General features: G+C 37.5%; 2 protein-coding genes across 8 annotated transcripts in view; one reads left to right on the plus strand and one right to left on the minus strand.

The window, feature by feature from the left end:
• PHTF2 (putative homeodomain transcription factor 2) overlaps positions 1-20,119 on the minus strand; it is a 111,506-nt gene extending 91,387 nt beyond the window's left edge. For 5 of the 7 annotated variants that reach the window (XM_076006493.1, XM_076006492.1, XM_012747437.2 and 2 more), the window contains exon 1: positions 19,941-20,119. The gene's annotated coding sequence lies outside the window, so the exon portion shown is untranslated. Of the gene's footprint in view, positions 1-19,751; positions 19,914-19,940 lie in introns of those variants that run through there. The other 2 variants (XM_076006491.1, XM_076006489.1) reach the window with 2 other exon arrangements.
• Positions 20,120-20,355: 236 nt separating this feature from the next.
• On the plus strand, positions 20,356-24,916 carry TMEM60 (transmembrane protein 60). The gene is made up of 2 exons (XM_012747485.2): positions 20,356-20,646; positions 24,220-24,916. Exon 2 carries the CDS (start codon positions 24,270-24,272, stop codon positions 24,669-24,671), a length of 402 nt encoding a protein of 133 aa, XP_012602939.1. The 5' UTR covers positions 20,356-20,646; positions 24,220-24,269; the 3' UTR covers positions 24,672-24,916.
• The last annotated feature ends 1,474 nt before the right edge of the window (positions 24,917-26,390 follow it).

Below are 26,390 nucleotides of genomic sequence, written 5' to 3' on the forward strand. Positions count from 1 at the left end.
ATAATCACCACCAGACTAGCCATACAAGAAATGCCCAAGGGAGTCTTACATTTGTAAGCAAAAAGATTATAACCAACATCATGAAAACGTGTAAAAGTATAAAACTCACAGGTAGAGCCAACATTCAAAGTATTAAAGGTCTAAAGAGAGAGAGAGATCCCAATGAAGTAATAGTTGGGGACTTTAATACCACATTGTTATCATTGGGCAGATCATAGAAAGATCACAGAAAGAAAATAAACAATTGCATTTAAATTGTACCAGAGACCAAATGGAACATACATTTACAGAATATTTCAGCCAACAGCTACAGCATAGACATTCTTTTCATCAGCACATGGAACATTAGTCTCCAGGACTAACCATATGTTAGGACATAAAACAAATCTCAAAAAAATTTAAAAAATTAAAATCACATCAAGTATCTTATCTGACTACAACTGAATAAAACTAGACATCAATAACCAGAGGAACATTCAAAACTACACAAATACATAGAAATTAAACAGCATGCTCTGGAACAACCACTACATAAAGGAAGAAATTAAAAATGAAATTTTAAAATTCCCTGAAACAAATCAAAATAGAAGCACAACATATCAAAACCTATGGGACACACCAAAAGCAATATTAAAAGACAAGTTTATAGCAATAAATGCCTGCATTGAAAAACTAGAAAAATTTCAAACAACTAACCTGGCAATGCATTTCAAGGATACAGAAAAGCAAGAACAAAGCAAACCCAAAATTAGCAGGAGAAAAGAAAGAATAGGGTCAGAGCAAAAATAAATGAAATTGAAACAAAAAAATATATAAAAGATTTAAAAAAATATAAAAGTTGTTTTTTTGAAAAGATAAAGTTGACAAATCATGAGCTAAATTAACTAAGAAGACACAGAAAAGATCCAAATAAATAAAATCAGAAATGAAAAAGGACACACCACAATGAATACCACAGACATACAAAGGATCATTAGGGACTACTATGAACCATATGCCAATAAATTTGAAAACCTAGAGGAAATAGACAAATTCCTGGACACATACAACCCACCAAGATCAAAGCAGATAGAAACAGAAAAATCTGAGAAGGCCAGTAACAAAACTGAATCAGTAATAAAAAGCCTCCCAACAAAGAAAAGCACAGGCCCAGATGGCTTTACTACTAAATTCTATTGAATCTTTAAAGAAGAATTAATACCAATTCTTCTCAAACTATTCCAAAAAAGCAGATGGAATTCTTCCAAACTCATTCTACAAGACAAACATAACCCTGATACCAAAACCAGAAAAGAACACAACAAAAAAGAAAACTACAAGCCAATATACCTAGTGAACATACACATAAAAATTCTTAACAAAATACTAACAAACCAAATACAACAATACATCAAAAAGACAGTATGTCATGATCAAGTGGGACTTATCCCAGGAATGTAAGGATGGTTCGACATACACAAATTAATAAACATCATACATCACATCAATAGAATCAAGAGCAAAAACTATATGATCATCTCCATAGATGCAAAGCATTTGATAAAATTTAGCATCCCTTCATAATGAAAACTCTTAATAAATTGAGTATAGGAGGAAAGTACCTCAACATAATACAGCCTATTTATGACAAACCTACAGCTAACATCATATTAAACGGAAAAAAGTTAAAAGTTTTTTGTCTTGAGAACTGGAATAAGACAAAGATGCCACTCTCACTACTGTTATTAAACATAGTACTAGAAGTCCTAGCCAGAGACATTAGGAAAGAGGAAAAAAAGGGCATCCAAATTGAAAAGAAAGAAGTCAAACTGTCCTTGTTTGCAGACAACATGATCTTACACATGGAAAAATCTAAAGACTCTACCATAACACTATCAGAACTGATTAATGAATTCAGTAAAATTGCAGGATACAAAATTAGTGTACAAAAAATAAGTAGCACTTCTATAAATGAACAAACTTGGAAAAAAATGAAAAAGGCAATGTATAGATGAACAACAAAATAGGTGAAAAAGAAACAAAAAAGGCAATCCCATTTACAGTAGCTACAAAAAATAAAAAAATAAAATATCTTGGAATAAATTTAACCAAGGAGGTAAAAGACCTCTATAAGGAAAACTACAAAACACTGATGAAAGAAACTGAAGAGGATACCAACAAATGGAAAAACATCTCATGGACATGGATTAGAGGAGTTAATATTAATAAATGACCATACTACCTAATGTAATCTACAAATTTAATGCAATCCCTAACAAAATACCAATGACATTCTTCACAGAAATAGAAAAAAAATCCTAAAATTTGTATGGAACCACAAAAGACTCCAAAGCAATCCAGCTAAAAAGAACAAAGCTAGAAGCATCAGACTACCAGACTTCAAAATATACTACAAAGCTATAGTAACTCAAACAGCACAGTATTGGCATAAAACAGACACACTGACCAATAAAACAGAACAGAGAACCCAGAACTGCCAACTGATTTTTGAAAAAGGTGCCAAGAACACTCACTGAGGAAATGATAGCCTCTTCAATAAATAGTGCTAGGAAAACTGGATATCTATATGCAGAAGAATGAAACTAAATGTCCAACTCTCATCCTATATAAAAATCAACTCAAAATGGATCAAGACCTCAATGTAAGATCCAAAGTGATAAAACTAGTAGAACAAAACATTGGGGAAATGCTTCAGGACCTTGGTCTGGGAAAAAGTTTTATGAATAAGACCTCAAAAGAACAGGCAACAAAACCAAAACTACACTAATGGGTTGGTTTTTTTTTTTAAAGAGACAGGCTCTCACTCTGCTGCCCAGGCTGAAATGCAATGGAGCAATCATAGCTCACTGCAGGCTCAAACTCTTGGGCTCACGGGATCCTCCCCCCGTCATCGTCCCTAGTAGCTAGGGCTACAGGCACATGCCACCACACCCAGCTAATTTTTAAATTTTTTTTTAAAAAACAGGGTCTCACTATGTTGCCCAGGATAAACAAATGGGATAATATAGAACTAAAACTGATATATCAAATGGGATTATGTCAAACCATGACAGCAAAGGAAATAATCAATGGAGTTAAAAGGCAGCCTACAGAATGGGAGACAATATCTGCAAACTATTGATCCAACCAGGGATTAATATCCAGAATATACAAGGAACTCAAAAATCTCAACAGGAAAGAAAGAAAGAAAGAAGGAAAGGAAAGGAAAAAGGAAAAAGGAAAGGAAAGGAAAGGAAGAAAACGAAAGTAAAAAAAGAAAAGAAAAAAATCCAATAAAAAATGGGCAAATAATCTGAACAGGCATTTCTCAAAAAAGACACAAAAATGGCCAAGACATGAAAAAATGTTCAACATCACTAATCATCAGGAAAATGCAAATCAAAACCACAATGAGGGCCGGGCGCAGTGGCTCAAGCCTGTAATCCTAGCTCTCTGGGAGGCCGAGGCGGGCAGATTGCTCGAGGTCAGGAGTTCGAAACCAGCCTGAGCAAGAGCAAGACCCCGTCTCTACTATAAATAGAAAGAAATTAATTGGCCAACTAATATATATATATAAAAAATTAGCCAGGCATGGTGGCGCATGCCTGTAGTCCCAGCTACTCGGGAGGCTGAGGCAGCAGGATTGCTTGAGCCCAGGAGTTTGAGGTTGCTGTGAGCTAGGCTGACGCCACGGCACTCACTCTAGCCTGTGCAACAAAGCGAGACTCTGTCTCAAAAAAAAAAAAAAATAGTAATAAAAAACCACAATGAGGTATTATCTCACCTAAGTCAGGTTGGCTATTACTAATAAGACAATAAATAACAAATGCTGGTGAGGATGCATAGATAAGGGGAACTCTAATACACTGTAGCTGGGAATGTAAAGTAGTACAGCCAATGGAAAATAGTACGGAGGTTCCTCAAAAAACTACAAATAGAACTATCATATGGTCCAGCAATCCTACCGCTGGACATTTATCCAAAGGAGAGAAAATCAGTATATCAAAGGGACATCTGCACCCCCATATGTTTATTACAGCACTATTCACAATAGCCAAGATATATAATCAACCTAGGTGTCTAACAACAGATGAATGAATAAATGATATATATATATATATATAATGGAATACTATTCAGCCATAAAAAGGAATGAAATATTGTCATTCCTGGCAACGTGGACAAAAAATTAGATGACATTATGTTAAGTGAAATAAGCCAGGAACAGAAAGAAAGAAAGTTCCTGAGAAACACTGCATGTTCTCACTCATATATGGAAGCTGAAAAAAAAAGGTAAGATCTTATAGAAGTAAAAGATAAACAGAGGATAGTAGAGGCTGGAAGGGTAGGGACAAGGAAGGGATAGGAAGAAATTTGTTAACAGATACCAAATGACAGTGAGATAGGAGGAATAACTTCTACTGTTCTACAACACTGTAAGATGACAATATGTCACATAGTTTCAAATAGCTAGAGGATATTCAATGTTCCCAACAGAAAAAAATGATATATATTTGAGATGATGGATATGCTAATTACCCTGATCTGATCACTGTACATTTTATGTAGGGAAACATCCACTACCGTGTTTTCCCAAAAATAAGACCTACCCATAAAAAATAAGCCCTAGCAGGATTTCTAAGCATTTGCGCAATATAAGACCTAGTGATGGGTGTGGCCATGCAGCGTATCTGCAAAACTCATGCATTTTGTTGCAGAGAGGTAAAGAAGGTGAGCAGCCCTTCTCATCTGCCCCATGAGAACTCTACTGCTCGACATGAGAGATTGGGGCCAATGATTCTAAAGGAAATAGAGTCGCAAGAAATTCAGGATGGAATTCGGGGTTTGGAGAGTTATGATGATGTTTCAGAAGAAGATGACTTAACTATATTTGAATAAACATAGATTATTGTACCGTACTTAAAAAAAAATAACACATCGCCTGAAAATAAGCCCTAGGGTGTCTTCTTGAGGAAAAATAAATATAAGACCCTGTCTTATTTTTGGGGAAACATGGTATGTATCCCATAAATATGTACATTATTATGTTCAATTAAAAAATAAAAGTATATAAAAAAGAATACAGTAGAATTGAGCAAAATGAAACCTATTATCTGTCCTGGACCCATTTATTGGAAACATGAGCAAACTATTAAAAGTGATTACAATATTGGAAAAAAAAATCCAAGAAGAAAACGGCAGACTAAACACAAGCACTAACTTAACTCCCTTACCTTATGTAATTGAAATGACAGCAAACACATATATACACAAGGACAAAAAGAACAAAGAACAAAAATGAAGCTTTAAAAAAGATAAGTGACTAGTAACCGACCAATCAGTTCTGAGAAAGCAGAAGGCAACAGTGCAGAAAGAGGAATATTAACACAATTTACATTACAAAATCAACAAAAGTTTCAGGAAGTGGTGCTTCAGGCACCACTGGAAGTAGTAGTTTCACCTTTAGGAGGACTAGATAAAAGCTGTTAAAGTAATAAATCCACTTTCTCACTCTATGCCAGTGAGTGACTATTTCTGTATGACCCTAGAAATGACTGGAAGTCACACAAGTATCTCTATAAATGGAGGTAAATAAAATAACAATTTAAAGAGTTGAAAGTGTTTGCCCCTGGGAAATGGAAACTGTGTGAAAGGGCTTTAAGGCTGCCATTTGTATAACTATCTCTGAAAACATGTGTCTGTAGAACTTTGATTTTTAAAAATTACAAATTGAAACCAGTTTTAAATTTCAATTTCCAAATAGTTATAGCTTTAGTAAACTGAAATTCTTATATTCATAAGTATGATTCAAATATGTAAATATATTACAAAATATTCACTTAATGTATCAGATGGCCACCTTCACTGATTCCATATTAGCAAATTTGCCTGCTTGCTAAAATCAATACTCATAGTGGCTCACTCTATATTTTTTTCTTTTGAGACAGAGTCTTGCTCTGTTGCCCTCGCTAGAGTGCAGTGGTGTCATCATAGCTCACTGTAACCTCAAATTCCTGGGTTCAAGGGATTCTCCTGCTTCAGCCTCCAGAGTAGCTGGAACCATAGGCGCATGCCTCCATGCCCAGCTAATTTTTTCTATTTTTAGTAGAGACGAGGTCTCACTCTTGCTCAGGCTGGACTCAAACTCCTGACCCCAAGCGATCCTTCCATCTCAACCTCCTAGAGTGTTAGCATTACAGGCATGAGCCACTGTGACTGGCCACACTATCTTCTTAAACAAGACAGCTATCATACTGTAAACAAGTGTCCTTTGGTGGTCTATTTAGTGTTATGTTTTTTGCTTTTTGTTGGGATTTTTTTTTTTTTTTTTTTTTTTTTTTTTTTTTGAGACAGAGTCTCGCTTTCTTGCCTAGGCTAGAGTGAGTGCCGTGGCGTCAGCCTGGCTCACAGCAACCTCAGACTCCTGGGCTCAAGCAATCCTCCTGCCTCAGCCTCCCGAGTATCTGGGACTACAGGCACGAGCCACCATGCCCGGCTAATTTTTATATTATATATATTAGTTGGCCAATTAAATTCTTTCTATTTTTATGGTAGAGACGGGGTCTCGCTCAGGCTGGTTTTGAACTCCTGACCTTGAGCAATCCGCCCGCCTCGGCCTCCCAGAGTGCTAGGATTACAGGCGTGAGCCACCGCGCCCGGCCTTTGTTGGGATTTTGATGTTTTAAAATGGCCCCCATGTATAGTGCTGAAATGCTGTCTAGTGTTCTTAAGTGCAAGAAGGTTGTAATATGTCTTACGGAGAAAATATGTATCTTAGATTAGTTTCATTCAGACATGAATTATAGTTCAGTTAGCTATGAGTTTAATATTAACATTAACAAACCAACAATAAATATTAAATAAGGTATCTTTAAAAGGAAACATATAAAACAAGGTTAGGTATTATCAGTTGACAAAAATGTGGTGACTAGTGGTTCATAGGAACTTAACTGTATTCCCCCTGGAACAATGCTTCAGTATTGGTTAATTCAATGTTTGCAACAACCTTATAGAACACAGCTATTGTGAACAATAAGACTTTGCTATAACTGGACTTACAGACTGAGCTTGCAATTAGTTCTGAGAAGGTATCTGAAAAGTTAATGGTGAAGTAGAAATGAGGGCCAAATTGTCTTTCCTATGTTTTCTTCCCCCATGGTTAACAGTAGCCAATTTAAAATTAGAATATATGGCTTTAAATATACCAGAATACTTCCTAAGGACAAGGGAATATTCTTGAACCTAGGTCATTTTTTAAATGATGAATGTATGACTTAACACCAAATCTTACTATTTTATGTAATACCATTATTAATATACTCAGATCATCAATTCAGGGTTAATAAATATTGTTTGGAGGCTTTGCTCCATATTACTACTAACTACCAAGCCAACTGGCCTTAACTGCCCAGAAATTGGGAAATGCAACACAATTTAACAGCCACTAGTTCCAAAACATTCTTCTAATCTGAAGGAATTTTCAATAAATCAGGCAACCAATACTTCGATTTCTATTCAAATCCGCATCACAGAGAAAAGTATTTCATAAACATACTGTAACTGCTTATTTAAGCCAGAATCATGAGCTAAGCCATGTATAGCTAATTCTTTTCATTGTTGCCTAATCTTTTCAGCACTATAAGATACACAGGTGCTCAATAAATAAAACTGTTCTATTTCTTTTTTCCTTCACAGCTCAAAACTTGCTATTTCCTCCTACTTTCCTACTTCCTCTTTTCAATCTAGTCAGTCATGCTTTTACCCCTAATACTACCCCTGAAAGCTCTCTTTAAGGACATGGAGGACTTCCGGTTGCTAAATCCAATGGTCAGGTCTCAATTGTTCATCTTATTCAAACTACTGGCAGTATAGGACACAGCTGATTATGTTCTTTCCTCCTGGAATAATTATTCACTTATCTTCTAGGAAACTGCTCTCTTCCAATTGTTCCTCCCTTGCCACTCCTTGGTTTCCATGGTTGTTCTCTTCTTCCTGAGCTCAGTCTTTGGACGTCTTCACTCAGTCTCCTGGGTGATGACATCAAATATCTTGGTGTAGATTGCATCTGTAGTCCAACCTATCTCCTATATCCACTAGATTAGAAAAAAATCAAACAAATTTCCTTACTTGAGGATTTCTTGGAGCCCTTAACATGTTACTGTACCTTATAAATATCCAAGAGGAGATTATGTACACATTATTTCTCACACTTATTTAGAACAGAATCCTTTCCTTGTGATGCATCTCGTGAGACATACTACTGACTAAGCCACTAAATATAGCAAACTCAGACATCTTTGAAGTAGTTCCAACTTCTCAAAGCACAAATCACATAAAAATAAGCACATTTTTCCTCTAAATGGAGATAATAATTGATTTTGAGGTCTGCATTCACTTCATTAGAAGAGAGCTTGCCTCAAAATTTTCCTTATGCAGAGATAAATTTACATCTCTCTTAAATTCCATTCATCTATATTAGTATATACTCTAAATGAACACAGAATAAATGTTCCATTTCTTCTGCCTTCAAACAACTAAGTATATGCTGCTGTAAATCTTTTTCCAGACTATGTGTTCTCAGCTCCTTCACCTATTCTCCAAATAACATGATTTCCTGACTCCTCACCATGCAGGTTCTCTTCCTCACCAGATAAGATCTAAAGTAATTCCTGGAATCCAGCTGGTCAACAAAAGAATCTGTTTATCTGAAGAATACAAAACACAGTAGAGCTATAATTATTTTAATAATGATATGATCACTTGGTCATATAGCCTTAGACTATATTCATTTTTTTATTTTCAGAAGTCATGACACTGGTTAACTCAATATTCCTTTCTAAAAATAAAGGAGTATTACACATACACACATACATATATACTCATACAAATATGTATACACTTAGCTATTGTCCATGGAGAGGGCCTAGAAGCAATGACTCCTCAGTAGCAATAAGCATACCTACCATCCATAATCTGGCACCCATCTTGATAATAACTGATTCACACAAGAATCATCAATAGATGTTAAAACTAATCAATAAGTTTGAGAGTAGAATACTGACATACTCTCAAAGTATCTCTCCACAGGTACTTATTAATTATAAAGATTAAAATAGTGATTTCGCCATAGAGAAACCTGGCAGATATCTTCTTAACTAAATGATCAAAGTGATCATAACCAGTAATAGGAGAAATTACAGCATTTTCTTCCTCATATAATGTACTGGAAAGTATACAACATTATGTCTGTAGGATTCCTATCAAGATTACATAACCTGAACCTAATCACGAGCAAAAGTTAATCAAAATCAAAATAAAGTTCATTCTATTAATACAAAATAACTGGCCTCGACACTTAAAAAAATGTCAACATTATGAACTACAAACATAGGTTCAAGAACTGTTTCAGCATAAAAGAAACTCGAAAGACGTGACAACAAAATGCAGTACATGATGCTGGATTTTCTTTAGCCACAAAAGTACAGTGATAACTGGAAAAAATGTGAACAATATCTGTAGATTAGAATGTAGTATTGTACAAAATGTTAATTTCCTGATTTTGATCATTGTATTGTGTTTATATAAGAGAATGATCTTGTTTTGGGGAAATAAAAACTCAATTATGTAGGACTAAAGGACTATTAAGAGTCAGAAAAAAATACATACGAATCTGTATATATATATCCAGAAAGAAAGAAAGATAAAGTAAATGTAGTAAAACGTTAATATTTGGGTAATCTAGGTGAAGGATATGCAGGAATTCTTTATATTATTCTTGAAAATTTTTTAAGTCTAAAATTATATCAAAATAAAAAAGAAGAAAATAACTATAAGCTTTAACTGATTTTTAAAATACCTTTCTCATGTTAATTTTACATGCCAAAATAGTCATAAAACTTAATACACAAAAACTTAACACACACAAAATATTTTAACTTAATATACATAAAACTTTCCTCTTTTTATTCAGTTTATTTTTTCATTTAATGTGGCTGTAGTGGAAGAGAGATACAGAGTAGAAATAAGAAAACTAGCCCTGTGCTTAGATTTTAGCAATTCACATAATCCACTGCCATCAAAAGAAAAGCTAAAGGTCATTCTAGTTGCCTGTAATCAATGAGGAGATAGGTTAAACCCATCTTAATCCCATTTTGAGATTTTTTAAAAACAGGCTTTTGTATCTATTATTTCCAAGGTTAAGTTAAATTGACCCTTCAAAATAGGATCATACATACATCTGCAAAAGCTCCCATAGGGTAAAGAAAAATAAAAATAAATAAATAAATATAAAAAACCAAATAGGATCATACTAGTATTTTCAGTCAATGTTGAAATTATTTTCTAATGATGATAAAAATTGAATTATTATGCCTCCTTAAAGCAATAAAGACATCTCATTAATCTCCCTTAGAATTTATCTAGACATATTTTACACACACACACAAAGTTTTGTTGTCGAGAACTAGGGTTATAGAATAAGAAAATACAATTAGTTACTTACCTTTTAACTAATCACACAACACATGCCTACCTTTATTTCAAGTGAAACAGGAATGTTGAAGAAGATGAACATAAACACATTTAGCCAGTCAAACATATGGTGTACTCTAGTTCTGGCCATGCAATACTAACACACTATAAAACCATGGGACTTAATAACAGCAATACTAGAAATGGTACTTTTGTATTTTCCATTTAAATTATTACTTTAAAACTCAATATACAGGAATCCAACTTGTAACCATGATGAAGTAATGAGGACCAGATCAATCTTTCCACCATTAAAAGTTAAAAAATTAGATAAAATAAGACATTGGGCAATAGGCAGTACATCCCTGAATGTGTGGAAACAAAATAGTGAGTTCTATGATTGCCCAAGTGTGCTGCCTGCTGAGTTTTCAGGAAGCTGTGCTAGGAGGAAAAAAACACAGCCCAAAAGTATTCCCAAGTTGGGAAGACAGATCTGAGTATTCAGAAACACCAAGGCAGCTGGAGTTCCCAAGGCAAAGTACAGAGAGGAGAGAACTACATAAAGACACCTCTGGAGCTCTGCAGAGGATTCCCCTTAAGTTTCCAGCTGAGTATTGATCAGCATATATGTGTAGGAAAATTACTCAAAGCCAGAGAAAGAACCTTCAGAAAGCAACAGGAAGAACAATTACCAAAGTTGATACAGGGATGTAAATAATTCATAGCCAAAGTAGAGAAACTCTGTAATAATGAGTAACAGCTAGAATATTCAGAAGGGTATCACCTCAATAGTAAGGCCAAATTAGCCTTGTACTAAAAGAAGTTCAAGTCTCACCAAAGCTTAAAAAGCAAGCCTTGGAGAATTAAACTATTTCCAAGTTACTTAACTGTGTCCTAGAATAAAACTCAAAATACTTAAAAGAATACAAAGAAAATATAACAAAGAAATTATCACACAACATAAAATACACAATGTCTGGCATCCAAACAAAAATTAGTTAGGCATGCAAAGAAAGAAGAAAATGCAACCTATAATGGGAAGAAAAACAGAAACAGACCCAAGAATGACAAAGATGACAAGATTTGCAAACAAGCACATTAAAACATCTCTCACATACAAAACATTGCTAAAAGAAATCAAAGATTCAAATAAATGGAAAGAAATCCCATATGTAAGAATTGGAAGACTTAATATTGTCAAGATGTCCACATTACCCAAAGCAGTCTACAGACTCAATGCTATCCCTATCAAAATCTCAATGGCATTTTTTTTGCAGAAATAGAAAAATTCATGTTAAAATTCATACTGATGCTGGGCGCGGTGGCTCATTCCTGTAATCCTAGCACTCTGGGAGGCGAGGAAGGGGGATCATTTGAGTTCAGGAGTTCGAGACCAGCCTGAGCAACAGGGAGACCCTGTCTCTACTAAAAAAATATGAAGAAATTAGCTGGACAACTAAATATATAGAAAAAATTAGCTGGGCATGGTGGCGCATGCCTGTAGTCCCGGCTACTTGGGAGGCTGAGGTATGAGGATTACCTGAGCCCAGGAGTTTGAGGTTGCTGTGAGCTAGGCTGACGCCATGGCACTCTAGCCTGGGCAACAGAGTGAGATTCTGTCTCAAAAAAAAAAAAAACATACTGAATCTTAAACAACCACAAATAGCCAAAAATTTTTTAAAAAAGAACAAATTTTGAGGACTCACAGTTCCTGATTTCAAAACATATTGCTAAGCAATAATCAGTGTGATACTACCATAAAGACATATAGAGAAATATAATAGAATACAAATCTAAGAAATAAACCCTGTGTATGGGTCACCATACTCTACAAGGGTACCAAGACCACTCAAGGGGGAAAGAACAGTCTCTTCAACAAATGGTGCTGAAAAACTGGATAATCACATGCAGAAAGATTGAAGATGGACCCTTATCTTACACAGTATACAAAAATTAACTCAAAATGGATTAAAGACCTAAAACTATAAAACTCCTAGAAGAAAACATAGGAGAAAGCCTTATGACATTAGACCTGGCTATGATTTCCTGGAGTTGACAGTGAAAGTACAGGCAACAAAAGCAAAAATAGTCAAATAGGACTACATCAAACTTTAAGACTTACGTGCATCAAAGGACACCACAGAGTAAATACTTAAATAATCTGTAAATATTCAAATAATCCAAAAGAAAGCAAAAAGCACAGATGGGATAAATAAAAAAATAGCAAGATGGTAGATTTAAACTTAACAACAATTTTAATAATCACATTAAATTTATTAATAAATGATTTAAGTTAAAAGGCAGATTAGGAAACTGGATTTTAAAAAGCAAGACCCAACTATATGGTGTCTATCAGAAAACCACTTTAAGCAAAAACATAAAAATAGATAAAGAGCAAAAGGATAGAAAAAGATATACCATGCTAACACTAATCAAAAGAAAGCTAGAATTGCCATACAAAGTAGATTTCAAAGCAAAGTATATTACCAACAATAAAGAGGGCTATTTCGCAATGATTAAGGGATCCAATATATGAAAAGATCATAGCAATTCTAAATATGCAGGCACCTAACAACAGAACTTCAAAATATATGAAGCAGAACCCAACAGAACTGCACAGAGAAATCAGCAAGTCTACAATTAGAAAGATCCAACATTATTATCCCAAAAATTGATCAAACAATCGGACAGAAAATCAGCAAGGATATAGAAGACTTGAACAATCCTATCAACCAACTTGACTAACAATTACAGAACACTCCACCCAATATTCTTCTCAAGTGCATGAGTCATTTACCAAGACAGGTCATATTCTGGGCCATAAATCAAGTCTCAATAAATTTAAAATGATTCAAATCATACAATTTATGTTCTTTGATCATAGTGAAATTAAACTGGAAATCAGTAACTAAAAATAAAGAAATCTTTAAAAATCCCCAAATATTTGGAAACTCATCCACATACTTCTAAATAACCAGTGAGGTCAAAGAAATCACAAAGGAAATTAGCAAGGATTTTGAACATGAATGAAAATGAAAACATATATCAAAATTGATGGGATGCAGTCAAAACACTATTCAGAGAAGAATTTTATTAAACACTCATTTTAGAGGAGAATAAAGGTTTCAAATTATGAGCTAAGCATCAATTTTTTTTTTTTAAACAGAGTCTCGCTCTATTGCCTTGGCTAGAGAGTGCAGTGGCATCATCATAGCTCACTGCAACCTCACACTCCTGGGCTCAAGTAATCCATGCCCCCTATTCCCCCAAATATCTAGTACTACAGGCACATGCCACCACACCTGGCTAATTTTTCTACTTTTTGTAGAGATGGGGTTTAGCTCTTGCTCAGGCTGATCTCCAACTCCCGGCCTCAAGCAATACTCCCACTTTGGCCTCCCAGAGTGCCAGGAATACAGGCGTGAGCCACTGCACCTGGCCATCATCAATCTTAAGGGTCTAGCAAACCAAAAGCAAATAAAACGCAAAGCAAATAGAAGAAAAAGAAATAATAAAGAATGGAAATCAATGAAACTGAGAACAGAAAATCAATATAGAAAACCAAAAGATGAGTTGTTGAAAAAAATCAGTAAAACAAGATTAATAAACCTCTAGCCAAAACAAGAGAAAAAGGAGAAAAGACACTAATAACCAGAGTCAGGAATAAGACAGAGGATATCACTATAGATATTACATTATAGACATTAAAAAGATAATAAAAGATTATGAACAATTTCATGACAATGAATTCAAAACTTAGATTAATTAAAGTCCTTCTCACAAAGAAAACTCCAGGCCTAGATATGCAAGTCATTTAGTATTGCCTGAAGTTTAAGATGCATTGATGGATCAATATTTATCAACCATCACATGCAGACACTAAGAACATAATTTTGATATGATTATATCAGTATTTCAGCAAAATCATTCTGAAGGAAGCTGCATGAAGAACTGAGGACAGGTAGGTGTGGTGGCTCATGCCTGTAATCCCAGCATTTTGGGAGGCCAACAAAGGAGAATCACTGGAGGCCAGGAGTCTGAGACCAGCCCAGGCAACATAGTGAAATCCCATCTTTACAAAAAGAAAGAAAAATTAGCCTGGTGTGGTGGCATGTGCCTGTAGTACTAGCTATTTGGGGGCATAGGTGCAAAGATTACTTGAGCCCAGGAGTTTGAGGTTGCAGTGAGCTACAACTGTGCCATGGCGCCCCAGCCTAGGCAATAGGCTGTCTCAAAAAAGAAAAAATTGATTAGTATGAGGATAAATTAAAAGTAACAAAATCAACAACAACAATTTGGGGAGATTGATGAGGGCCTGAGCTAAGCCAGTGGCAATGGTTTGTTTGTTGTTTTTTTTTTTTTTTTTATTTAATTGTGGGTGTTGGAACAGGGCATAAATGAAAGATAGATAATTAGTAGAGAAAATAATCAGATGTGGTGACTTTCCGGACATGAAAGATGTGGTCAGGAAGAACAAGAACACTCCATGATTCTTGGCTTGAATACCAGAAGAACTACTCATTAGAAAAGGGAATACAAGAGTAAAACAGATGTGGGAACAAGAGAAAATACGTCTATTTTTCAACAAATGATACATTCAGCACCCAAAAGATATATAGTAGACAATGGGATATATGGAATAAATACTTAGAAAATCTGTGTAGTTAAATTAGACCGCTCTGTCTTCCTGGATTACTTGCAATTAAAATGTTCTCTATAACAGTACAATTAATTGCTTTTCTCTGTTAAAAAATTTTAGGAATAAATAAGAAAGTGGTTAAGAGATTTGAGAAAACAAGTCCCTTTCCTTAAATACTTAATTCATGGCACTGTGACCCTATTTCAGTGATATTTTTTCATTATCATTTAGAATAGCAAAACCCTATTTACTCACCATACCTGGTTTAATGATTCTGACTTACTTTCTTCAGAAAAAAATTTGAGAATGTGAAGCTCTCTACCTATATTTTTCCTTCTTTTATATGTGAATGCAATGATTCTTTATTCAATTCTGCCTGTTAAATCTTATTAGCTCTTTTTAGGGTTTTAGTTGCTTGTTTGCCATTTTCTGACTTTCCTTATTCTATTTCAGAACTGCATTTAAAATTTAAAAATCTAGGCTGGGCGCTGTGGCTCACGCCTGTAATCCTAGCTCTTGGGAGGCCGAGGCGGGCGGATTGCTCAAGGTCAGGAGTTCAAAACCAGCCTGAGCAAGAGCGAGACCCCGTCTCTACTATAAATAGAAAGAAATTAATTGGCCAACAGATATATATAAAAAATTAGCCGGGCATGGTGGCGCATGCCTGTAGTCCCAGCTACCCGGGAGGCTGAGGCAGAAGGATCGCTCGAGCCCAGGAGTTTGAGGTTGCTGTGAGCTAGGCTGACGCCACGGCACTCACTCTAGCCTGGGCAACAAAAGCGAGACTCTGTCTCAAAAAAAAAAAAAAAAAAAAAAAAAAAATTTAAAAATCTGTTCAAATTAGCCAAATAATTGCAACAACCATTTTTTGAGCAACTATTGTAAGCCAAGCACTTTACATATCAAGTGCTTTACATATCTCATTTAATTCTCAAAATCTTGCAAAGTAGGTATCTCATTTTATGAATAAATGAAACTGAACCTTAAAAAGATTACATAATGAGTCCAAAGTCACACAACTGGTAGATAAAAGAATTGGGACCTGAGTCTAGTTCTACAGAGCACAAAAACTCATGTCACATAACTTTCCCAAATTTTTTGCTGTTACAGACCCTCTACTGAATGTTTTACTAAGTACTTTCATTCATGCAACAAATAGGAGTGCCAACTACATGTCTTCAAAATTTCTGTACATGTACTTTTAATAGCCCCTTTCCCTTGCTGTTTCTCAACTGGAAAGTTGCATACTATGTGCTTTTTTTTCCCCTTTACTTCCTCTCATTAAATGTCAAATTTAATCATGTTATGATTATTATCAGGTAGTGGTTCAGCCACAGCTATTTCCTGCCCCAGTTCCTGTTCACTACCTAGAATGAAGTCCAGTATGAAGTTCTTTCCTAGTGCTCTAAAAGTACCTGTTCTAGGAAGCAATTAGTTGTTCCCATATGAAAACCTCTCTGTATTATGTATCATTTTAGCAATTTCTATGAGGCTAACAAGCTAGACTAAAAATGCAGTTTTCCTAAATGTCATAAATATTTATATTTTCAATTTAGTCATATGATTCAGGCCACCAAGTGATGTTCCACATTTATAAATTCAATGTGAGTATGTATGGCTCTGTGCCATCCTTAGAGGAAGATATAAGCCTGAGACTTTCTCAAATTTGCAGGGGCAGTCCCAATTTAATGCATTCTGTCCCAGTATCATGTCTCAAGCACGGGTTAAGAAAAGACAGTCAACATATATGCAAAAGGGAGTTTGCAATATTGACTCCATGTGGCTACAGACAAGGTAAAGGGGTTAAGAGATGGCAACAGTCACTTTGGGATTCTTCTTTTATAAACAATCCCCAAACGTATTTATTTATTTATTTATTTTTGAGACAGAGTCTCACTCTGTTGCCTGGGATAGAGTGCAATGGCATCATCATAGTTCACTGCAACCTCAAACTCTAAGGCTCAAGCAATTCTCCTGCCTCAGCCTCCCTAGTAACTGGGACTATAGGCATGCACCACCGTACCCTGCTAATTTTTTCTACTTTTAGTAGAGACAGGGTCTTGCTCTTGCTCAGGCTGGTCTCGAACTCCTGAGTCCAAGCCATCCTCCCACCTAGGCTTCTCAGAGTGCTAGGATTACAAGCGTGAGCCACAACACCTGACCTGTCTATACTTTGACTCCTCTTCCTATGAAAGCACAGGCTTTACAGTACTCTCTTACAGTTATAAATGTTGTATATAATAATTATCCCTTACCAAAATGCTTGGGACCAGAAGTGCTTTGGATTTAGGACTTTATCAGATTTTGCAATATTTTCATATACATAATGAGATATCTTGGGATGGAACCCAAGTCTAAACATGAAACTCATTTATGTTTCATTTATACCTTACACATATAGCCTGAAGGTAATTTTATATAATATTTTAAATAATTTTGTTCATGAAACCAAGTTTTGACTGAATTTGAATGCAACCTGTTACATGTGACAAGATGTCTTGTGGAGTCTTGTTGGCAATCAAAAGGTTTTGGATTTTGGAGTATTTCAGATTTCAAATTTTGGATTTTTGGATTAGGGATTGTCAACCTATATATTATATTGTATTGTCATCATGAGTTCAAATATCTATCTCTACCACTAAATGGATGCTTCTCAAAGAAAAGAAGGTTACTCATCCCTATATCCTCAGCAATATTCAACAGTGCCTATTATACAGTGATCTCAAAGTGTTACTAAATATGTACAATGCTGGATTCAGTTCATGGTTTTGCAGCATTATTTCCACTGATTAGTCTCCTTCTACAAAGTCTCTAAGAAGCCAATTTTACTGTGGTAGTAAAGCATAATGGCTTGAAACATAGGCTTTGGAATCAGATTACTTGGATGTGAATCCTACCTCCACCAACTCACCAGTGAAGAAATCTTGAACAAATGAGTAACGTAAATCTTGGTTAACTCATCTATAAAATAGGCAGGACAGTAATCACAGTACCTACCTCATAATATAGCAGTAGTTCAACTATTTTTTGACGCTTATTTTCTCTATATGCCACACTACATTTTCTTTGGATCAGTCTAGTTTTTTTCACTATAAATTCCTTGTAATTTGGCATTAAATGGATAAATCAAAAATGTTTGTTTAAAAATTATGTAGGTCACCTTGTTCATTTTTAGGGCCAATTGTCCAGTTTAGGTTTAAAAACAGTTTACTCTTGGAGGCTTGACTGTACAAGAATGCCTCCATTGTACACTATATTTGATTTGCTTAGAACATTTTCATGCTCTACCAGAAAATGCTGAAAATTGGAACACAGACATTCCCCACCTCACTAACGCCTAACTTAATAATGTCTGATGCACGCAGACAACTAACCTGTGTGGGAGGCAGGCTATTTCTGGAGCAAAAAACTTTCCTGGAACCACTTTGTTTCTGGTCCCAGACACGGCTCATTCTCCTCATACCTCCAGATTTCTTTCCTCTAGAATCTGGAGACTGAGCCACTACAACTGACAAGGCATACCTATTTCCATCTCTTAAAATTAGCAGGCTGTACACAAAATCCAAGTTAGGATTTCAAATGGTTATGCTATTTTATGGCTCTTTAGGTTAAGTGCATAGTTTCCAAATTCTCAGAATTCCCCTTCCAACATTAAAAATGTTATTTTAAGAAGTCCAGTTTGAAAGAAAACAAATTTTACAAAAACACTTAAAAACAAGTTCAAATACTAAGTCTATAACTAAAGTGTCACAGGAAATAGAAAGGAAAGAAACGTTTAAAAATATCTGGTGAAAGCTTACCAAAAACTCTAAGATCAAAGTATCACACAAAGTAATCTCAAAGTAAGGAGGATATACCACTAACAAAGACAGCAACTGTAAATTACAAAATATTTAATATATTCACCACCAATTTAAAAATTATTTGGCATAGAAAGTACATACTGAGATTAATAAATTGTTCCAGATTCCATACTTCCCTGGCTAGTATACGTTAATATAAAGCAGTTCCTTGTTTTTGCTAGGCTCAAAATAATAACGGCGACAGATCAGTGACAGAATGAACCCTAAAGTTATACAAGGACGTGTTAAGTTAGAAAGCCTTGACTCAAAAGAACAATACCAGAATGCTGGCTGTCAACATTAGGCAGATAAAAATAAGGAAAGGTTAATAAGCACGCCGGTGGACCATGGTATTGTTCCAGCTGGGAAAAATAGCCCTTAAGGCCCGTGCGTAGTATTTCAGCACCCAATCCGCAGTCAGCGTTGGGGGTCGGAAAACTAAACTGCCGCCTGCTCAGCGGGGGCAGGGAGGACAGCGACCCTTCTTCCCAGCCTGCGTCCGGCGCGCAGAGCCGCCGCCCCCTCCTCCAAAGCCCGCTCCTCCGGCCGCTAGCTGACCTCTCCCCGCCCGCCCGCGCGCGGCCACCCGACACCCCTGCACGCCCTTCCAGGACCCGACCCCCTCAGCACAGTGCCAAGGGAAGGAAGCAAAGAAGAGGGGTTTGGGGAGGGAGCACAGGGGCGGGCACGGCGGCACCAGTGAGGGCGGCGAAGCTGGGCTTCGGCCCATCACCACCACGGCTTGGGGACAGCGTGGGCTTGGGAGGAGAAAAGCTGAGCCTCTGCCACCGGCCAGATGATGGGAGGGGGTCGCGGCTTACCCGGGCCCACAGGTACCGGAGACTGCTGGGGAAGTCACCGGTGGCGGAGGGCGACGCGTTAGCCCCGCAGCCCCCACATCCATCCCGCCGGCCGCTCTCCTCCCTCGTCTAGATCCATCCTCGAGATTCCGTCAGAACCTGACGACCTCCACACAGCCCACCCAAGCGCCGAGGTGATGCCGCTCTTACCGTGGGAGCGGGCGCCGCGCCCCTAGGAGGCGGCTGGGGTGGACGCCGCTGCTGCCGCTGGAGCCCGAGGAGCCACAACGAGGCTGCCGGCGGGCGCCCTGCCTGCGGAGCGTCGCCCCGCCCCCCTCCCGCAGGATTTTGCGCCGCAGCCTGCAGTCTCCGCGCGCGGGCGGGGAGGACCCGTGGGGGGGCGGGGCGCCCAGAGGGGGCGGGGCCTAGCTCTGGCTGGTCTGATTGGCATCTCTCGGCCCAATGGGACCACGGAAACTCCAGGCTGAGATTGGACTGACTTTCCTCTTAACCCGTAGCAGTAGAGAGGCGGGCCCAGTGGGTTTCTTTTTTTTTATTACCGCCTTTTTGTCGAACCCGAATTAAGGAAAGGTCGGTTGCTTTGCACTGGCGGACAAACGGTCCAATTACCGCGGGGAGAGGGGCCTCTGAACCCAGATTGGCGTCCTCTGTACCTTATAGGGTAGGCTCCGTGGCGGCGAGAACCAGCCCCGGATGTGGGCGCGGCACTGAGGTAGAACTGAGAGATCCTCTACCGCGGCCGTTCTGGGAGGCGGAACTGAATCTTTTTCTTAATTATCATGTGACGGGTTCTGGATTTAATGGGGGGAAAAGTGTGGAAAAGGACAAGGATCCAAACTGGCGAATTTCCCGATCTTCGCGTCCCTCTCCACTCTCCGGCCAGCGGCGCTGCCAGGTGAGTCCGGGGCTCGGCCTTGGCCCCTGCCGTGCCCCAGTGCTGGCCTCCCGGTGCCTCCGTGGGCTGTGCGGCCAGCCCCCAACCCCTCACACTCCCTGCCCCAAACGCGCACCCACCTGCTTGGCACCAGGGCTTCTGTCAGCATCGTGAAAGAACCGCGTTAAACTCCAAAATGTGTTGGGCCCACAGGCCAGAATGGTGGGAGTCCGGTTAGAGCGCCGCGAGCCGACCGCCAGTGTTGGAAGGCAAAGGACAAGGATAGTTTAGGAGGGTCCTGAAGTTCCAGGGACGCGTAGGCCCCCAGGTCAGCCAAGTTGTAAGCAGAAGGCTGTCCCTTTGAATGGCCAAGGTTGTTGCAGCACAAGCCTTTGAAAGCGACTCATTATGAATAATTATTTATGGGCTCGTTAAGCACAACTGTCTTGGGGATGAGGCGAGTTCACTTGGAAGAGTACTGGCAGTTCCGAGAGAAGGGAAGTAAGGGAAGATACTGAGACGCAGGTGATGTGGGCAGGGCTCTATATTTCCATATGGGGGCAACTCCTAATGTGTTAACAATGGATAAAGAATCATATGAACAAATACTTAACTATCTTCCTGGAACCAGAAATAACCACCTTAAATTGGAAACATTTTTGTTGAGCAAATTTTTGTTTTGGAGAACTCATTTCTCCCATGAGGAGAAAGGAGAATAGTAGTAGGAAATAGATGCGACTGCTTAAATTGATGAAGATGTAAATGTAAAATTGGGGTCGTATGTCATCATTGTACCTCAGCATACAAACCTATATCCTTCAGTCATCATTTACATATCATCAGAGTGCTTCCCCATCGAGGGTATTTTCGTGCAAGTGCATACAGAACTTTGTTGCACATCACATTATAAAGCTTATAGCTGCAATAGGATTATGTTCTTTGCATCCTTTCACTTCCAGTCCTAAAGAACCTGTGGTGAGTGTAGACACCCTTCCTATGACCAGTTGCTACTCAGTTCTTTATGAGAAAATATGAAGCTTGTCTCATCTGATGACAGATGGAAAGGTTGTGTTTAAGCAACTGTATTATTGTAAACTTTTAAAAAGTTCACAAGAACAGCCAGATAGATTGGAGATCGGGATTGGGTAAACAATTTATAGGATGAAATTCAACTATAGTTACCTATCAGCAGGCATACCTCTTCCCTTCCTTCCAAATTCAGTTCCACATCCCACTATATGGTAGCCTCTGGCAGGAAAAGAAGGCCAGCACAGAAAATGCCTTCCTGGGAGCAAAAGCACAGCAGTATGAAGCATCTGCCAGTTAAGTAAACAAGTGCAAGTAGATGGGTATAAGGGCAAAGAGGAGACTCATACCTACCTATTGAAATAAAACAAATGTGTACTCATGCACCATGATAGCCACCCACTATTTATAGTACCGTGTATCCTGGAAAATAAGACCTACCCATAAAATAAGCCCTAGCAGGATTTCTAAGCATTTGCGCAATATAAGCCCTACCCGGAAAATAAGATCTAGTGATGGGCATGGCTATGCAGCCTTTCTGCACAACCCATGCATTTTGTTGCAGAGCTGTAAAGATAAGCAGCCCTTCTCAGCTGCCCCATCGTGACAGCTACTATCCCAGAAGTGACCGGAAAGGTGCGGGCAGCCCCACCAAGGCTGGCTCCCCATCAGGCCCTGGCCATCCTGTGCGTGTTGCAAGCTGAGACTTTAAGAGGAAAGTCTCCTCAGTGAAGTGAGGAGCGGGATGCTCTGGTTTAGGTATTGTGTGTCCCCAGGAAGGAACAAGGAAAGCTGTGGCTGCCATTTTACTCATTTTACTTTTACTATCTTTGAATAAATGTAGATTGTTGTACCGTACTTAAAAAAATAACAGATCTCTGAAAATAAGCCCTAGGGAGTTTTCTTGAGGAAAAATAAATATAAGATCCTGTCTTATTTTCGGGGAAACATAGTAGTAGAGATGTTGCAGAGTACATCAAAGTTAGTACTAAAATATAATTGAGCACTCTAGTATAAGGTATTTGGTTCAGGTAGCCAGTTTACCTTTTCCTTGTTTCCTATCTTCCTGCATCTTTACTCCTAACTTTTCCCAGCCATGCTTTAGTTCCTATTCCTACCATCTTCAGATCTTTTTCTATCAAGTAGATCTCATCTTCAGGCTTTCATTCCCCAGTGGCTTATTTCCCCAAGCTAATAATCATTAGATTCCTCCTTTCCTGAAATTCTCTCAATTTTCATATGTTCTCTCCCTATCTTAGTTTCACATCTTATCTTTTATTTTCTTTTCTCCAAATATCTGAGGGAATAAAATGTTCTCAACTGTCTCCATTTCTTTACCTTCTGTTAACTCCTCACCCAACTGCATGCAGTCTGGCATTTGACTTCCCATTTTACTTACCCTTTTTCCAAATGGTCACAAAGGCTGGTATAAAAAACTTGATTAAGTGGAGAAACATAAACCTATATGTGAAGATTAAATATAATAAATGTTTATACCTAAGCTAAGTTATAAGTTAATGCATTCCCAATCAAAATTCCAAGTTTTAAGAATTAGCTTAGCAATTTTAGCATTGAAAAAATGAAGGGGCAAAATAGAAAATATTCTGGAAAAGATAACAGTGAATAAGTACTAATTGTTCCAGATATTAGGACATATTCTAGAGCAATGGCAAGTCATACAGTATTAGTGCAAAGCAGAAATATATAGATCGGTGAGATAGAATAGTGATATAAGAAATAGCCTCAATTATAGAATGTAGCATCTCATCATCACAAAAATTCAAAACTTACTAGGTGGTCCTGAATGCTAATTGGATAGCAAGTAGTTAAAAAAAAAAAAATCTACATACCACAACCAAAAACATACAGTGAGAATTATCAAAAGGAAAAAAAAAGAGAAAAATCTTAGACAAAAAAATTGATATTTGTAAGAATTTTAATGAGAAAATAAGATTTAAGAATATAAGACCCATAGATTAAACTATGTGAAAACCCAGCATTATCAATGCCTTCTGGTAATATATCACTTAACCCAACAACTTCTTTACAATCTTAATTCTACTTGATGTCCTTTCAGTTTTTTTTAACCACTCCCTCCTTATAAAACTCTCCTCTCTTGGCTTGATACCACCACTTCTTTTTTCACTACTTTTTTGAATGATTTTTCTTTGTACCCCTTGAAATTGAATGGAAAAGTACAGATTTGTAAATGTATGGGGAAATTAAGAATATCCCTCAGGTACAGGAATAAAGTCTTGAGTGCCTAGACTTGAGTGATACCAAGTCTGTTGAAGAGGAACAGACTGCTCTTGAGATATTTTGAATAGAGCTTATACCCAGTGGATACACTAAAAATGTTATTGTACTTTGTCTTGGGCTAGAATGAATGATGGATATAATGTCAGTGACTGCTGTAAGTTATAGAGGTTTTGAAAGGAAGACTGGTAGAATGTTTTTAAAATAAGGAAGTCAGTGAGTGGGAAAGAGCCAGTTTTGTTTGCTAGGAATGGAAATGATATTTTTTTTTCCTGGTATAAAAACAATCTTGACTTTTTTTCCTTCTCTTAGGGTGTATTTCCCTTTTTTCGACCCTGCAACAGCCTCTTTAAACTGTTTAAATGAGAATGTCCTTGGCTCAGAGAGTACTACTCACCTGGCTTTTCACATTACTCTTCTTGATCATGTTGGTGTTGAAACTGGATGAGAAGGCACCTTGGAACTGGTTCCTCATATTTATTCCAGTCTGGATATTTGACACTATCCTTCTTGTCATGCTGATTGTGAAAATGGCTGGGCGGTGTAAGTCTGGCTTTGACCCTCGACATGGATCACACCATATTAAAAAAAAAGCCTGGTACCTTATTGCAATGTTACTTAAATTAGCCTTCTGCCTTGCACTCTGTGCTAAGCTGGAACAGTTTACTACCATGAATCTGTCCTATGTCTTCATTCCTTTATGGGCCTTATTGGCTGGGGCTTTAACAGAACTTGGATATAATGTCTTCTTTGTGAGAGACTGACCTCTAAGTACATCATCTCATTTCTGTTGCTGTTCAACAAGCTATCATTAAAGTGTTCTGAATCTTTGCAAGCTTCAAGAATACCAGAGAACTGAGGGAAAATACCAAATGTAGTTTTATACTGGCTCTATAAAACAGGATTGGTGAATCATGGACTTCTAGTCAACCCAAAGCTTAATTATTCAATATTTGAGTTATTGAGATCCTTATTATCTCTATGTAAATAAAGTTTGTCTTCAACCTCATTTTTCTACATGACTCTTGAATAAAATGTTGTAAGTATGTGGTCAATATTTAAGTAAATACAAAAACTTTCATCTACATATTTGAATAGAAGTTTAATATGCCATCACTTTATTATGACCAAAGTAAATGCCATTTGTGCTTCTAAATTATGAAGGAAAAAATCCTAATTACTGAAATAATTAGGGGTACTACTTCATGTTTACATTCAGAAAGAATCTGAGTGTTTGACAGATTTTTATCTAGGCTAAGTTCACTGTTACCTCTACTTTCTGGTTGGGACCAATCATTTAGAGATAGTATGTTAAAATAGCAGAAACTTGCCTCTTCCTAAAGTTAAGGGGCTCTTACATCCTGTTTCTATCAGGTCAGGCCCAGTTTATGCCTGGTGTCCTGGGGTTCCAGGAAATCAGTGCCCCTTTCACTCTTAGAATGTATGGGGAAATTAAGAATATCCTTCAAGTGCAGGAATAAAGCCTAGACTTCAGTAATAGCATTGAATAGTAACAGACTGTTCTTGAGATATTTTGAATAGAGCTTATACCCAGTGGATATACTAAAAATTTTATTGTACTTTAAGGCTATAAGGAATGGATATAATGGTTTGAGAAATGGTCCTGATTTGAGAAATTATATGATCAACCTACCAAGGTACTTAGCCAATTGCAATGAAGCAAAGGTTGCAGTACTTATAAAAATTCCAAAGAGGGGCCAGGCCCAGCAGCTCATGCCTGTAATCCTACACTTCGGGAGGCCAGGGTGGGAGGATTGCTTGAGGCCAGGTGTTTGAGATCAGCCTAAGCAACATAGCCAGACCTGTCTCTACAAAAAATTTAAAAAATTACCAGGGTGTAGTGGCGCATGTCTGTAGTCCCAGCTACTCGGGAGGCTGAGGCAGGAGTGTTGTTTGAGCCCAGGAGTTTGAGGTTGCTGTGAGGTATGATCATGCCACTGCACTCTAACCTGGGTGATAGAGGTTGAAGGGTCTTATAACCCAGGATCTTATAAAGCAAGATGGTTGTTCTTGACATATACAATCCTCACTTTTAACTCTGGGAGAAATCTAAAGTTGTATTTTGTTCTGTTTTAGAAAGATCTTAAAGTGATTTCTAGCTACAAATATAGAAGGTTGCTTTAATATAGTATTTTGGTCTCGTTCTCCCATGTAAAGACAAATAACATAAGTTACACAACACAACAAAGTAATATAGCTTAACTCCTTGTTAGGCATTTCAAACTAAAGAGAGCCTGAGTAAATCTATCAATTGCAAATGTTTTCGTGTCTTATAATTGGTAATAGTATTTGGGATATGTAAAAAAAATAGAGAAAGAGATAGAGAAAGACAGTTAACATTGGGAACTGAATGTTCCAGCTTGATCAGATACTCCTAATTCAAATGAGAGATCCAAACTTTTGGTCTCTAGAATCTATCATTAAATTCAAAGTAGAAGAAAGCTTTCATCTCTATAAGAAAC

This window comes from Microcebus murinus, chromosome 9 (genome assembly GCF_040939455.1).
Source record: "Microcebus murinus isolate Inina chromosome 9, M.murinus_Inina_mat1.0, whole genome shotgun sequence".
NCBI classification, from domain to species: Eukaryota; Metazoa; Chordata; class Mammalia; order Primates; family Cheirogaleidae; genus Microcebus; species Microcebus murinus.